Raw genomic sequence first — 17,099 nt, forward strand, 5'->3', positions numbered from 1 at the left:
TTGAGCAACTTATGGTTCATTTTGATACGTAACCAGTTATTCTTATAATCAATTGTTGTTTGTTCATAGATTATCTCAGCTAGCTTTTCTTGTGGTTCCCTCATATACCCTTTTCTACCTGCTAAATATGAGCCATGTGGCCCATGTTGTATAAATGACATTCAGAAAATAGCGAAATACGACACTTGAGAGTTGAGGATCATATAGAGAGAGAATTTTATACACCAAGTAGCCAACTACCTCTCGGAATGCCATAGGGGTTAACCCAAGTGGTGAGAACGAGTGGGGTACTAAAAAAAAAGACGTTTAGGAATGCTCAGCACAGGCTCACCATATATAAGGCTATTTTCACACAAAACCAAAATGATGGCCCCAAAAACCAAACAGCTTCACACGTAAGAAAATATTCTATGAGGTCTAGTTTAATTGGCTACTGTAATTGTTAATTTGTTACTCAATTGAATCCGACAATCATATTAATGCGATAGTTATACAATTTTTTCCCAGTTACATTTCAAAATTTAATTTACTAATACAAAAAATTAATACACATAAGACGAAGAAACAACAATCGCATACACTCCAATTTTATTACTCAGTTACATCAAGTGTTAATAAGTGGCAATCTGTTCAATCAATTGGCATTTAAACAAGAGCACACTATCCAGTCTTCCTTAATACAACCATGTAACAATAATTTCTTGCGGTAGTACAATGAAAACTAAAAAGAGCAAGTATGCCCACTTTTCAATCCAAAACATCTACAGAACATATGGAATGAGTGCCTTGACAGTTTGGGGAAAATCTTCAAACTTGGAAAGATACCATCTCCTCGTAGCATAGCTCCTTCCTATCAAGTAGAATGTTGTTCCCATGGTGAAGGATAATGCATACATAGTCTGAGAAATAAAAGAAACCCCCACAAATCCTATGATTTCAAAAAGATAGTGTGGGCATATTACTAGCTCAAACAAACCACCCTTGGGAATCTTATACTCCTTGTCTCCCTTTGACCTCATTTTGGCAAGAAGGTAGTGATGGTAGAAATTGCCAGTTATCCCTAGTAGAAACAACAGACTCCCAGGGTACTTCAAATCAATTGGTGGCTCCGGATGCCCTAACGTGAGGGATTGAGCATAAATCATGCTTGCAGTAGACAGGAAATAACTGAGAGAGATAAGAACCGCAGAATCAAGAATCATCCCTCCACTGTAGCTGTGGACAAATAGAACCTAAAAAACATGGTAAGACAATATTGCCAAATGAGTACCACAAAAATGAAGAAAATTCTTAAATTAAAACAAAGAGTAACTGGTTGTTTGAGAGTAGTTTATTAAACCTTCCAACATTATTGTTTTCAATTCTACCTGATTATTTGAATGAATTGTTAATTATACAACAATAAATTATCTTCTATAGAGCTGTCAAGAATATGGATATAAAGGAAATATCCTACCATTAAATTTGTAGTACTCTACCTGTCTTGAAATATTATGAGCAAACCTCTCACCAAAAAATATATATATATAGATTATGAGCAAACCAATAATAAAAAAAATTGGAAATTTTAGAATATGCTCAATGAGCAAAATCACTATTGCAATTTTTATTATATCTAAACAGTAACTACCTAGTTAGTGGTTTTCAAAATCACTTAAAGAAATAAGTATGTGTATGTGTGCATCTGTGTGTGTATGTGTGTGTGTGTGTGTGAGAGAGAGAGAGAGAGAGGACTAGTACCTCAAAAATCCTTTTGCTAAAATGAATGGTTAGAGCTGAACAGAGCAATAGAATTCTGATATTCTCTTGGGGAAAAAGCACAAAGGATGAAACACCAGCAAGAAATGCCGGAATATAAAGTATTAGCATGCCTGTTCTACTAGATAGTTTAATTTGCTTTGCTACTGATTTTGTAGAACCGGAATTCCAGAACTTAGAATACAGTAAATGCTTTCCTCTTAGCTCTGAGAACCCAATACTAGCCGATGATGCAATGCTAATCACTGACATTGCTGTGATGAAAAGAGAAGGAGGTGGTGGGAAAATATATGTCGACAACATGGTCACTACCATCGTTAGCCTTTGCTTTCTCTTTCTCTCCCACTAGTCTCTGCAATGAACCACATATGGTTAAGATTTTAGGAAATATTAGATAAACACAAATCCCTCGTTGTGTAAATTAGAATTGGAATTAAAGAAGCACAATATCTGAGAGATAACTTAATATCCCTCCTTGTGTGTGTAAGAACATTGCTTTTTTTTTTTTTTTTTGGTAGGAAACTTAATGCTTATATTGATGAAAAAAGGTTAGTATAATCAAAGTGGACCAGCAGTTCACAAAATATACAGCCCTCTACCATCAATAAACAGAATACATAGAGCAAAATAACCTACAGAACACACCCCAACCCAACAGTAAAGAGAACAGGTCCACCGAAACTGCAATTAAAAGAACCAAGACATTGCAGCTTCTGTATTCCTTAAAAGGAGAAAGAAAGAGCAGTCACTAAATGCAGATGAAACCAAAGTCCAAAATGAGGCACAAATCTAGCCTTGTCCCAAAGACAGTCCACAGACTCCCCAACCTTTCCAACCAAACTACCCAAAAATCCGCTAGCACACTGCATCTCCAAAAGACCTTTGCCTTCTCTCCACAACCAAAAGCACAAAAACTCCCGAAAAATAAATAAATAAAGAGTTAGAGGATGAAGACAAAACCCAACTTAACCTAGTGACCTGAAACAGATTACATCACTATCTCAAAGTCATTAAAATAATAAAATATGCAGAGATTGTCCATGTTCCCTGCTTCCCCTTTTCACATTGAGCACCAATGAGGGGACAAACAAATAAATGGTCTTTTCCGTTGGAGGACCTCACAAGTATTCGGCCTTCTATGAGCAACAATCCAAACAAAAAACTGAACTTAGGGGGAACCTCAGCCTTCCAAACCATAAGAGATGGATTGAAAATGGAGACATTGTGATCCTCAATTAAGGAACTGAAATAAGGCTAGCATAAGATCATTGAAAGAAGTATAATGGTATGACAGTCCAATCTTCAATTTTGATCACTTAAGGTGAGTAACAGAATACTTGTACTGAAATCGAGCAGCCTACAGGCTTAAATGGAAACATTGTTTAGTTGTTTTGCACGTAATAAACAAAAAGAAAATTAGAACATAGAAAGCACAAATTCATTGAAGTGAAAGATTAGCATACCAACTTTGCTTAAGTCAAGATTACATACACCAACATAGCATAACAAAAAGTGCCGTCAATTCAGCATTCCTTAAAAAATATATATATATTTTACAAATTGATCAGCGAGGCAACCAAACAATCATAACTCCCCCAATCTACGAATGCATCAATGACACAATATAATGCTATCACTAAGGCATGTCCCAAACTACAAATACACACAAGCCTAACAAAGTCCTCAAATCTCCACCTCCGAAGTTCCTCAACGAGGCAGCAACAAAACCCATCCATCAATACCATATAAGTCCCTTTATCAACCAACCAAACCTTCAATGTCCAATATCAATAATAAAGATTAAATAAGTTTGAAAGCATACCTCCAAAGGTCTGCCAAACTGCAGCTCACAACACAATAAACAAACAGCGGAAACCTAAAAACCAGAAAACAAGGGCACATTAAAAGTATATCATAATTTACTAAAATTACTCATATGAAAATAACTGCTAGGCATGCATCATGTAATCTATTACCTATAAATCCTTTATCAAAAAGTAGGCCTTAACCCATAGAGGATTGTTCACCGCACTGCATTCAGTATCTAGAGTACTTTTCTTATCCAAAGAAATTTCAGCAGCATTTCCATATTTCCTCTAAATTCCCCAGATACGGAACTAAATATAGGTGCAAATGCACCATACCTAAGTACGTATCCAGAGAATAAAAGGGGAAGACACTGAAATTCCTCCATACAAGAATAAAATACGAGAAAACTGTTGCACTGTATGTGAATTGTACAATAAAATTGATCACTTTTAGACAATTCAAGGATCATAGGTCACTACGTCCTAACCCAGAATACACACAATTCTTGAATGGGAGTTTATATGTTAAAGTACATGCATATATACATACAAATATGACCTGTTGAAAAGAACAGTCCACAAAAGCTGCATAACTAAATGCAGCAGCATCAAGTTACAAGAATTAAATTTTGGTCAGAACTCTCAAGTCATATTCAGCATCAGACTTGATTAGTATTAATTCTAATAATCAATAACTTAATTTAGCAGTGAAAAAGCAATGAGATCATCACATATGTAAATAGCATAATAATCCCACTTCACAGAGTTAACCATAATAATCTCATAACATCAGTATATAGCAATTTCTCAAATTTACATAATCCAAATGGTCAAAAAAAAAATTTACATAATCCAAGAAAAGAAAAAGCATAGAAATATCCAGTCCAAACTTACCAAACCTTATCTCAACATTAAAAAATAGCATAAAAAAAGGCTAAAAATTAGAAATTATATTAATCTGGCACAAAGGAATGAAACATAGTAATGCATATAATTGACAGATGAAAATCTGAAACAGAGAGAGATATCAAAAAATTAACAAATGAAATTCAGGAATCCAGAAGTAAACAAACAAAACCTAAAAATCATTTTGAGAAAGAGAGAAGTAAAAGAAGCTGCACCGGTGGTGGGGGGATTGACTTGGTAGTGGTGCTGAGGCCTGAGAATGAAAGTCAGACAAAAGGAACGCGTTGAAAATAACAAAGACGTCTTTGCCCTGGTGTGTTGCTGTTTAGACACTTGACGCCTAAGGTTACATTTTAGTAATTTGGCCTTATACTTTACAAATTATTGCATTTTAAAGACGTATTAACATTTTTGTCCATTCGTTAAATTCATCTTGAATCGCTAATGGTTTGTAAGCTACCTCACAAAAATTGCAATGGTTTGTAAAGTAAATAATTACTAAATGACAAAAAGCACAATAAAGTTGATTATTTAATAAATAAATAAAAATATTAACATGTCTTTAAATTGTAACAATTTCTAAAATACAGAAAAAAAATCAGAATAATTGAAATTATATGAACCATAGTAACATAGTTGCACTTAGTCCAAACTACAAGAACCAAAAATGAAATTTGGCAAAAAAAAAAAATCATGTCACAATTAAATGTCTTTTAAAAAAAAAAAAACTTTAGGTACGGATTGGTATTTAATTGAATAAATTGAGAGTTGTACACAAAATAATTTATTGATTCATTAATGGAATCAAACTCTACTTGCGATTCGGTGAACAATTTAAGCTAATAGGCTAATAGGCTAATACGAACCAAATCAGATAGAATCTTTTCTAATATTATCATACTCATTACGTATTTGTTTCTTCAAACTCCTTCCATCTCTTCTCCCTTCTTGATCACAGCCTTCCTTAGTCATTGTCTGCATGCCATTTTTTTCTTTGCAACTTCTATATGTCTTCTTCTTTGATTTCATCATATTTTTCTCTCATTCATCTTCATCCCTCGATTATCATTTTCTTTATTTTTTTTTGGTCCTCTCTCATCAAACCATTCAAACTGGCCCAGCCTAATTGACGATGAATGGATCGGTTTGGTTCGGGTTTGTCGTAACCCTAATTTTTCCTTATTTATTTTAGCCCTGCCAAATTATTTTTTGACTCATTTAATAAGAATCAGGCTTTATTCTTCAGTATTGACAAATTTTTCTGAATACCAAGTGACTAAAGATAGGCTTTAGTAACATAGAGCTCAATCTTCTAAAAATAACGACTTTTTGTTCGTTGAAATCGGAGTTCGAGAGAAAGATTTATGAATTTTTGAACTTGGATAATTATTTTTAAGTCATTATTTGATTTACCGGAATTTAATTTTGGAAATTTGTATTTTTCATAAAACTTTTGGAAATCAAAATGATGTTTTGAGGCCCTAGATAAATAGTACTCAGTCTCACGACAAACGTAGAAATTTTCGGGAGTTTTTTCAGAGCTCAGCTGTATTTTTGTGATTTTTCTAAGTTTAGAAAATAGGAAATTTGAAATGCTGACTGGACTGACATGTGGATCGACGCGAATGGCTAGAATCGTTGACGGAGCGCCCACGCGGATGGATCCCAGCTCAAAACGTTAACGGTTTGGCATTTTGAGATTCACGGATCAAATCGATCGGATCCGCATATCTTGGATTTGGGTCACCGCAGTTTTCTCTCTTGTCTTGACCTGCCTTTCTAACCGATTCTCTCTACCCATTTACCCACAGATATATCCATTTCCTCTGACAGAAGATTCGCACCTCGACCTGACAGGTATCGCACGACCCGGTTTGATTTTAGCTTTTGATTTGCTTTTTTTTTTTGGACAAATCTCAACAATTGATTGCCCAAAAAAGATCCTAGCCCTTGATTTTCATGGAGAAATCTCAACCATTCGTTCCCTGTCCTCTCCTATAAATAGGAGGCGACCCCCTCCATTTTTTCTCACTTCTACATTATGAATTCTTAGAGAGTTGAGAGTTTCTCTCTCTAGAAATGTGAAAATATACCATATTTTGAAAATTTCCAATTTTACCCTTGAGACAAACCACTTGTTGAGAGTCTCTTAGTTCAAAATTTTTATTGGAACAAATTTCATTTAATTTTGAAGTATTTCCTAGTTAATATTTGATTGGGTTGTTCCATTGAGTGCCTATAAGGATTTTGCACCTGGAACATAACAATCAAATATTCGGCAATTTGTAGGGAGACTCTGCCAAAATTCTGACTCGCCCTATAGGTAAGGTACACGGTAAGGTACTTTAAGAACCTTGAACTTAGTTATGTTAATTGGAATTAAGTTTGATTATTAATTAGGCTTTAATCCCTTGTAGTCGCTTGTTGATTCGCTCGGTTGAAATTTTAAGCTAAGAAGGTCTACAACCAGATATTTTTTCCAACATTCTTTGTTTATTTATCTCCAGGCTTTAATTTAATAATTGTGCATGTTTAATTAATTAAGTTGGATTTAATTGTTAATTAAGCATGTTTAACTACTTAGTTAATTTGGAGAATTTATTTAATTAAAAGAAATAGTATATATTTTTTTTATTGAAAAATATTTTATTGAAGAAAACTAAACAAGAGTTACAAGACTATTGAAGTTACTATTGAAGCCATACATGAGCTTCTTCCAGCTAATTAGTAAGATCTACACAATATAAAACAAATCAGACAAGAGCATATATGTGTCATATCTCATTATAATTCTAGACACATAACTACAGCAAATTTCAAACAATTGAATCCAATACTCTCTTAGCTAAAAGGTGCCCGTCAAGAGCTAAATCATCTTCCATCTTCAGAAATGGAACGAACTCCAAGAGAAGAGAGGAAAACCCAGCACCTAAGACAAACTGGATCCCATGCAAAAACTCAAATCTCTACTTGTTGGGAGGAAGCAATACGACCAAGAGGGAAGGCCATAACCACCGCAACCTCTTTATGCGATCACGAACAATCAAACCCGCATCACCTACCACTAAAATAGGGTCTAAAGCACCATCAGACCTGAAAAAACACCTAGACTTCGTGACAAAAAGTCAGAGGAAAACCCTAGACAAACCTTTTTAGAGAGTAAGAAAGTTAACTCGACAAAACAAAACTAAAACTAACCCCTGATCAAGAGAAGGACATAAAACCTAAGAAAACTAAAAAGTTGTCCTACAAGAGAGCTTTTTTGGAGGTTGTTTTAGAGACTATTTTTCTCTCTAGCGGCTAGGGTTTTTCTCTAGGCCAGATCCGCAAGAGAGCTTTTTTCACGAAAACAGTGTAGGGAAATATACTTAGAAATAGACTTTTTTATTAAAGAAATTAAGTTGGATTATTTCAAATTGGATAATTAAACTGTTACAAACTAAGACGCGTTTACCCTTGTTAATTAACCAACTTAATTAAATATTGAGGCCATAGCAGTGGTAACTAAACGACGTGATGACTAAGGTCAGTCCATGAGCATACGTGCATTGGGTACTGAGCCAGAGCTCTCTCAGTTTCCCCATACATTGACCTGGTCACGTTGTAGGTTCATATCTGATCAATCTTCTCGACCTAAGTTAAAATTGGACTTAAGTGAATAGAAACCCTTAGGTTTTTCGAAAGTACAGAAATACGATCTTAATAGACAGGCTTATGATACTTTTTGGAAACGGATAACCGAAAGGAAATGTCATGCCGAAACTCTGCCGAATTTTCCTCGTAAACTAAGAGTTTGTCAAATTTGGATTTCCATTTACCCAAGAAGGAGATTAAGTATTGTTGATGGTGTAGAGAAAGCTAACTGGGGTTTGCTTGGAACCTAGGTGGGTAAACCACTATTTCTCAATTTGTATATTTTGGTGAAGACATGTATATAATTTCATTGTAAGGCATAATTGTATGTTTGACTTAGCTGGGGGATTGTGTGTTGTTTGGGTTTGAAATTGAATGGTTCAACTAATGGTAATTTGTTAATCACTTTGGTTAATATGTGAATTAATATGGAAATGGTTATTTTATAAAGATTGTGGAATTAATTCTGGTTTGTAAACCGGTGATTGTATGTGAAGTGAGACCCGAGATGGGTGTGATGGCATAGTTTAATTGTCAATTGTACTCTATTGATTGAGCTGATATATGAGTACAGCGTGGGCTGTTTGAATTAACATTTGAATCACTATTATCTAAGTTATGTGATTGACCTAATTTTTGTAATTTAATTACATGATTCTGAAAAATATTAAATGTGATAGTTATTTACCTGCTCACTTATTTATAAGTGTTTGAGTAAAATAATTGGATTAAGCACTAAGACTTCACTTGTTTGTCTACTTGTCCCCTTAGTTATTAAGCTAATATTTTCATAATAAACTTAAGTGTTAGTAATTCATACTTAATTAGTAATGAAATCTATTTGTCTAGTTTATTACTATTAACTAATAAATAGAATTAAACTAAGTTGGTAATAACTTTTAAGTTATTGGTTTTAAATTGGGAATTTTTTTTAGGGATTCTGTTTAAATACACCTGTGTGTAAGAACTTAAATACCTCTTGAATTCTGAAATTGGGATGCATATATGTTTGGATAGAAGATGGGCCACCTTCCCTTCATGATGTAATTGTCTTGGATGTTCAACATCCTCAATGAAGTATTTTATTACAAAAAGATACACACACTACTACTCCACATGATTAAATAACACAAAATTAACTCATAATAAAATATAAGAATGGTTATATAACTGTATAAGTATAACCGAACATAAACCTGGCAAACGGGTTGTGTTTTACGGGTTTGGGTCAAACCCGACACGACATATTAGTGCTAACGGGTTCACTCGACACGACCCGATAACGTTCGGGTGGTAAAAAACTCCTAAACTAAACCCGACCCGAAAATTATCGGGTATAACTGACACGACCCGTTTCATCCGAAAAAAGAAACCTAATATATTTTTTAAGCAAATATATAGTTATTTTAATAAGATTTCATAAAACAAAAGAAGAAACAAGCATCTAACTATCTAAGCAATAAACAGTCAATTCATTATTTTATTTTTTTCGAATCATCTGCTAGAAACTTAGAGTTGACATAATACAAGCATTTAAGTTTTCGTAACATAATTATTAAAATGTCATTTCCTTAACAGGTGAAATGGGTAACTGCGAATTGATCCGACCTGACCCGTTATCTTAACGGGACACTAACGTGTGACACTTATATCAACCCGGCTTTATAACCTTTAACTCAAACTCGTAAATTTTTGTCTCATGTCATGTCGTGTTATTGGGTTGTGTGTGTTTTTTCCAGGTCTAACCGGACACAATTATTAAGCAATCAAAACAACAGTTCAAAACCAATAACAACTTAAATGGTAGACAGGTTAACAACCAGTTGAATATATATGAACCATTTTCGATGCACAAATTAAATGTTTGATATTTCTTTTTAACATACAAACATATAATTCAAATATTAATCAGATACAATATAAGAACATGCAAGTCATTCAAAAGTGTCAAACTGGCAGCACTACCACTATACATGCCTAAAGCAAATTTATCTATCATGCAATTATAAATATTTATAATGCATGTTTCCCGACAAATAGAAATCCATCAAAGTGCCAGATTTTTTTAAAAAAAATTCTAAGTGTCTCTATCATTCATCAGAAGAGGAGCCAGTGTTTACATCATGGACCAAAGTGGCCATAAGCCATTCAGGACCATCTTCCATCCACACAACTGGGTGATAATAATATATCGATCTAACCCATATATATGTCTAGTTAAGGAATGATCAGATTGATTTATTACAAGAACGAGAAATATAACTGAAGGAACTAAAGTGGAAAGAACCTACAAGCCCAATGATATATCTCTTGCTCAAGTTCACCTTCTATGCAAAGAAGATCATCTCCACAATAGATTTCATAACAGCCAACACTAACTCTCCTGTTATAAAAAAGATTAACAAATTCAACTTGGACTTTCATAAAAGATATATATATATATATATATATAAAGACCTATAGAATAAATTGGTGCAATTGCGTCATGCAATGTGAACATCAAATGAAGCAATTAAATCAAGCAATCTCGTCTAGGAAAGTAGGGTCGAATTGCTATATTTATAAATAAATACATAAACGTACAATTTAATGTATACTTAAAAAATAATTTTTTAAACAAAAAGAGAAAGAGTTTACAAAAACCTTAATATTATATCGAGGCTAGTATTTGATACTATGTCCTTAAGACGAGCTAGATTGCCCCTCTCTAGTGTCTCAAGGTTTGAATTAGCATCGTCTCTTAGGATACAACGATCTTTCTTCTTGCGGAAGTAGCACTCCAATCCACAAGAAACGGCGAACACATAATATGTTGATATCTCTCAATTAGTGACTTTGAATATAACACAAATCATTTTTGTCTCTAAAACTCTGCTTTTAAATGACAAATGGTTTGAGTATTTATAGAAGATGAAGTGCATTTTGAAAAGGTTGTGCTTGTTGAGTAAAGGTAATAGTAATACATTTTTGTTTTAAGACACACTCATTTACAATTATTGTAGTACCCTTTTCTTTTAGAGCACACTCATTCACAATTACTGCATCCTATTAGGCACCTTTTCCAAGTAAATGTCATTTGTATTAAAATTTATGTAATTATTAATTAGTGAATCATTTTTTTAACAGTATTTGCCTCTAGCGCTCATTATATTCATCACATATCACATAAAACCTACCATATAATTTGATTTCTTCAATGTTTTTTATCAATGTAGGAAATATTATGTTAAATAAACATATGGTAAAGTTTCATTCAAAATTTCCGTATTTTGATAGCAATTTCTGTCATTTCCATCTAATTTTGTCGAAATTTAAAAATCTTCGAAATTTCCGTCGAAATTTTCATCAAAATTTTCATCGAAATTTCCTCGAAACCCGAAATTTTATTCCTTATCAATCTCATGTTATTATTTGCAACAGTGGTATTAGAGCCTATGTCATATAATTATGGAATTCATGGTTATTTTATTTTTCCGATTATTGATTGTTTTTTTTTTGGATATCCATCCTATTTCATATATGAATTATATGTTATTGTTTGTTGGTCGTTCTTCATAAGTGTGTGTATATATATGTTTTATGATGGTGGCTTGATCGATCAAGAAGAAGGATGGTGTTAGGGTTTAGGTTCAAGAATGAACCAAAGACAACAGCAGGAAGCTCAACAACACACTCAGTGGCTTAGAGAGCCCTAGCCTGAGGAGCCTAAAAGGACTCCTTACTATCCCTCTTTGGAGGTTTCTATAGCCATAATTGAAAATCAGGATTTAACTAATCCTCCACCAGAAGTTGCTAAAAAGTACCTGGTGAATTACTATAGCCCTTCACAGGGAAATAAAACTCGTGAATGGTACGAGGCAGTCTTAATAGACTGTGGATCAGTGCAAATTAAGCACCACTTCAGAAATAGAGGGATTATTGCCTTTTCTCACTTCATCATCTGTGACTTTATCACACCTGATGAATGAGGAACATCCCTTTTCGCTAAACAGCGATTTAATACTGACCAAGGCCTCATCCCAAACAGATTTGATTACTATGATTATATGAAAGCTTGGGAAGCCTCTTTGGTCTACCAGAACAATGAATTTACTCATTCATGGCTCCAGTTTAAAACAACTGGACTAAAACCCCTCCCAAACTGGCTTAAAGCCTGGTACGCTGTTTTGGGTCATTCTCCAGACATTATTCCTACCTCTGTTATGGACAGCTTGACCCGTTTTAAAAATTTCAATCAAGACGTTGTTCCCAATTGGGAAATTGGGTTATGGTTCTTTTATCTTTACAGTGTACCTTGAATCCTCAAATGGTCATACACAATCTCTTTGCCAAATGAAGATGAAGACATCTACATACCCAACCTTCGCCGCTTTATTTGTGTCAAGTGGTGGGACAAATTTAACTCCAAATCCATTGAAGGAGTTTCTTTTAAGCCTAAAAGGGTTAAAGATATTTTAAGATCCTCCTCATCATCATCTTCTTCCGATTCAGATAGACTAAGGCAACTTGAGGTTGAATGCAATAACCTGAGAAGCCAGCTCCTTCGTAAAACAGGTAAAAGGCCTGACTCTTCAGCAACCAGCCTCACCTTTGACAACGACAACGAAGATGACTGTTTTAGAATCTTCACTCCAACCAAATGACTTTACTAAAAGTAAAGTAAATTCCCGTGATGCTTATCAGTATCCCTTATGGTCCCCTCTTCTCTAGTGGCCACCTTTCAGTGGTTGGCATTATGTAAAATAATTGAGTAATTTACTATTCACTTTTTGACTTTTTTCTCAGTGGTTGTACCAACTCTACTTTCACTATTTGCTTTTAAAAGGATAAGGATTCCTTGTCGGGCTAGTTGTTTGGTCTGGATCCTTCCTTTCTATCTATTTAAGGAGGCTCGAACCTCAGTTGTAATCATCGAATAATTTTCAAGTTTTCAAAAGTGTGTAAGTTTGTAACAAGTCTCCTGTAAAGACTCGGTATTAATAAAGGAGTGAAGTTTGCTTTCAATTTGGAAGAGTGGTGTGCTTTTGAATCCTGTAAGTTTGAATGTTTAATTTAATTTCTGTTCTTCTGTTTGTTTGTTCATTTCAGCTCATATTAATTATACTGTTTATCTTGTACATCTGGACTTTGCCTGTTTTCAAAGTAAAAGATTAAATCTTTGGTTTTAAAACTTTTCTCTTTTTCTGGGATAGTTTTGGTATTAGAGCCATTTTTCACGGGAGATAGTTATTAGGGATTCTAGATTCTTGCATAAGTGTCGAAATCGGTGGAGTGTAAGGGCAATTGAAGGCAGTATTTGCCGTTTGGTAAGTCCCTGGAAGTAACTCGAGTCAGAAATTAGACACTTTGTATTTCTCTAACATCTCTTATGGCAAGTCTCTTTAGAAAAATGTCCAGATCTTCTGAAGCTAGTTCCTCAGGAAAGATGAAGTTGAATAATACTGAAGAAATAGTCTTTGCTAACTATGAAAAGCAACTCTAGAACTGGTCTATACCAGCTTTTCCTACTAAGGAAATATATAAGAAAGGCACCTTCGACTGGAGGACAGACTATGTGATCAAAACAACTGAAAGAACAGTACCTATCTCCAATTCTCAGGACAACTTCCAGTTGTTCACCCCAAGTATGTTAAATCAGCATGTTTCCAAAAAATTCAAATATCTACACATAGGTGTAGTACAGGTTACAGTAAAACCACTGGTAATAACATGTTTAAATATTTCTGTCTTGGTCTGTGTAAGGGATCAAAGACATAATAAATTCTCTGATTCACTCTTGGGAGTAGTTGAATCCTCTCTGAGTGAAGGTCATATATTTTTTAATTGTTTTCCTAATTTCTCAGTATCCTTAACTGAAAAAGGGGTCCTAAAAGCCATAACCCTGAATATTAAGTCCCATGGATTTGATATGATTCCAGGGTCTGAGAACATGGTTATTGTTTACATGATCTATTATAAAGCCATGACTACCTTATGTCCAGGAGCAAAGGATTTGTATGAAGAAGGAAAAACAATTATGTTTCGAACAGATCTAAAACAATCTAATGTGCGTTCCCAAAGGCAATTAGCTGGAACCAAGTCAATCTCCCTTTAGAGTGGACAGTAGCTCAAGAGGCGCCTCAAAAGCCTCTCCAAAACCAGGAAATTGACCAGATTATAGAACATGATAATGGAGAAGTAGAAATTAGAATCTCCAATGAAAGATTTACACGCCTTGGAACAACCACAAACTCCAGGTTTTCTTATTCAGAAAACCCACCAAGACGACCAGTAACCCTGCCAAGATCTGCCTCATCCAGAACTATGGATGAACCCCTGATGGTTGGAACATAAAGAGAAGGATTAATCAGTAAGCCCATATATACTGATTTATTACTAAGGTTTAACTATCTCCCGTCATCACATATCACATGAAACCTACCATATAATTTGATTTCTTCAATGTTTTTTTATCAATGTAGGAAATATTATGTTAAATAAATATATGGTAAAGTTTCATTCAAAATTTCTGAATTTTGATAGCAATTTCCGTCGTTTCCGTCTAATTTTTGTCGAAATTTAAAAATCTTCGAAATTTCTGTCGAAATTTTCATCAAAATTTTCATCGAAATTTCCTCAAAACCTGAAATTTTTTTCCTTGTCAATCTCATGTTATTATTTGCAACAGTGGTATTAGAGCCTAGGTCATATGATTATGGAATTCATGGTTTTTTTATTTTTCCGATTATTGATTGTTTTTTTTTTGGTATCCATCCTATTTCATATATGAATTATATGTTCTTGTTTTTTGGTTGTTCTTCATAAGTGTGTGTATATATATGTTTTATGATGGTGGCTTGATCGATCAAGAAGAAAGATGGTGTTAAAAATTATAGTGCCTAATTTTAAACACCCTAATCACAAAAAAAATTTGTCTAAACCCCCACCCATCTAGAAACTCTTTCAAAACCCCCTACAACTTATAATCCTAAATTACCCTTCTGACGCGCGCTGACGCATGCTGACACGTGCTGACGTCACTGTAACTGAATTTTGGTGAAACTGTTTTTTTTTTTTTTTTGAATTGAAGTTTTTGCTAAAACTCAATATTTCGCTAAAACTAAAATCAAACACTGAAATTGAATTTCATTACACTAAAACTGAATTTCAAAAATTCAGTTACACTGAAATTGAATTTCAAGAATTCAATTACACTGAAACTGAATTTCAGAAATTCAGTTACACTAAATTGAAGAATTCAGTTATGAATTCACTTATTGAAACTGAATTAAGTGATGAAACAATTACACCTCGACTAAAATGCAATTACACCTTAATTAAAAAACAATTACACCTTTACTAAAACAATTACACTTCACTAAAACAGTTACACCTTTACTGAATTCTGTTTCACTAAAAAGAACACAGCAACCTTATAAAAAAAAAAAAAAAAACAACAATACAACAAGTCATTGAGATGAGAGGAGTAGCCAACAATACAATGTCGTCCGATCACCTCACGCGCGACGAGTACACGACAATCGCCACTGCCTCGATCTGTTTCTACCTGCAAATTTGATTCATCATATTTCAGAACCATAATTTCATTCAAAATTCATTCAAAACTCATGTTTCACGAACTGAAACTGTTTCACGAACTGAAACTGTTTCACGAAATGAAACTGTTTAATCAATAAATGAAGTAAATTTGTATATACTTATAAATCAATTAAAAACCATATTTCTATCTGATTTATAACAAATTCAATTAAAACAGATTCACAAATTATACATTTCACAGACAGATTCACAAATCAATTTCAAATTAGGGTTTTCAAATCAGGGCTTTTAAAATTCAATGCAATTGAACCAAAATTTGTATACCAGTAGAGAAAGATTGTCAAGGGGAGAAGAATGAGACCGGAACCACTTCAATCCGCCGCCGGAATCGCCGGCAACGGCGGCGATAAGTCTCAGACTTTCTCGGCGTCGATTCGCCGTCCACGGTGGTCAGTTGGAGAATCAGAGACCACCATCACACTCACCACGTCGAGAGGAAGCTTCTGGAAGTGGAGAGCGGCTGCGACGTCGCCGGAATCTCGAAGTCACCGCCGGAGATGACGATCGGACTTCGAGCTGTATTTGGGTTTTTGTGGATTTTATGGGAAAGAAAAGGCCATGGATAGATAGAGGAGGAAGAGGCAAGAAGAACCCAACCGGTTCGACACCTCGTCGTTGCCGGAATTGACGTATCGCCGGTGAGAGAGCTCGGATTTGCCTAGACCCGATCCGGTGTCGACGTTTGGTTTCACGGCACGTGGAGGGCATAGGGAGGAAGAGAGAAGAGAGACGAGAAGATTGGGACCGGTCTTGCCGGCAACCGTTGCCGGACGACGGAGCACTCGCCGATGACATCCACGCGGAAAAAGAGAGAGAGAGAGAGAGAGAGAGAGAGAGAGAGAGAGAGAGAGAGAGAACGCAGAGGAGAAAGAGAATATGAGAGAGAGAAATGTGATTAACTGATTAAGTAACCAGCTGGGGTTATAATTGGAATATTAGAAAAATTTGGGGTCAAATCCAGCTGGTTGTTAGTTGACCAGAGGGTTTTGGGAGAGTTTAAATAACTAATAGGGGGTTCTGAATTAACTTTAGTACAGCTGGAGGTTTTGAAATAACTAAGCTCTAATTTGAGGGTTTTGAATAGTTTACACTAAAAATTAAATGGGATTTTCGGCAACACCATGGATATGTCCATGAGTGCCGAAAATTATTGATACATGAATTAATGATTTATTAATTTGGGAGACCTCCATTCAGGTTTTTTAATTTTACATTCTATATATAGACATAATGTACTATGTTTTATAATTAAAATGGTTTATAGAAAATTAGAATTTAGTCATTCTAACATTTATTATTTGGACAAAAACCTTATGACTTTGTTTTTTTTTTTTTTGTCTGAAAAAAGCTCTTTGACCATTGCCTTGTCAAAGAAATATGTCATTATTTTTTTTT

General features: G+C 34.5%; 1 protein-coding gene across 3 annotated transcripts; it reads right to left on the bottom strand.

Moving 5' to 3' along the window:
• Positions 1-559: 559 nt before the first annotated feature.
• On the bottom strand, positions 560-4,803 carry LOC147291422 (uncharacterized). 3 transcript variants are annotated; one of them, XM_086238711.1, is made up of 4 exons: positions 4,688-4,803; positions 3,581-3,634; positions 1,741-2,110; positions 560-1,232 (listed from the first exon to the last, which is right to left on the bottom strand). In XM_086238711.1, exons 3-4 carry the CDS (start codon positions 2,071-2,073, stop codon positions 762-764), a joined length of 804 nt encoding a protein of 267 aa, XP_086094837.1. In that variant the 5' UTR covers positions 2,074-2,110; positions 3,581-3,634; positions 4,688-4,803; the 3' UTR covers positions 560-761. The 3 variants fall into 3 exon arrangements, with proteins under 3 accessions (XP_086094837.1, XP_086094838.1, XP_086094839.1); XM_086238712.1 differs by having other exon boundaries at positions 4,645-4,702; XM_086238713.1 differs by lacking the exon at positions 4,688-4,803 and adding an exon at positions 3,735-4,600.
• Positions 4,804-17,099: the final 12,296 nt, after the last annotated feature.

This window comes from Dryas octopetala, chromosome 3, assembly GCF_963921425.1.
Source record: "Dryas octopetala chromosome 3, drDryOcto1.1, whole genome shotgun sequence".
NCBI classification, from domain to species: domain Eukaryota; kingdom Viridiplantae; phylum Streptophyta; class Magnoliopsida; order Rosales; family Rosaceae; genus Dryas; species Dryas octopetala.

Excerpts from the sequence above, each read along its gene's own strand:
- LOC147291422 (XM_086238711.1), bottom strand. The coding sequence starts at position 2,073 with ATGGTAGTGACCATGTTGTCGACATATATTTTCCCACCACCTCCTTCT. Across the intron at positions 1,233-1,740 it reads TTAGCAAAAGGATTTTTGAG|GTTCTATTTGTCCACAGCTA; the intron begins GTACTAGTCCTC and ends CATGTTTTTTAG.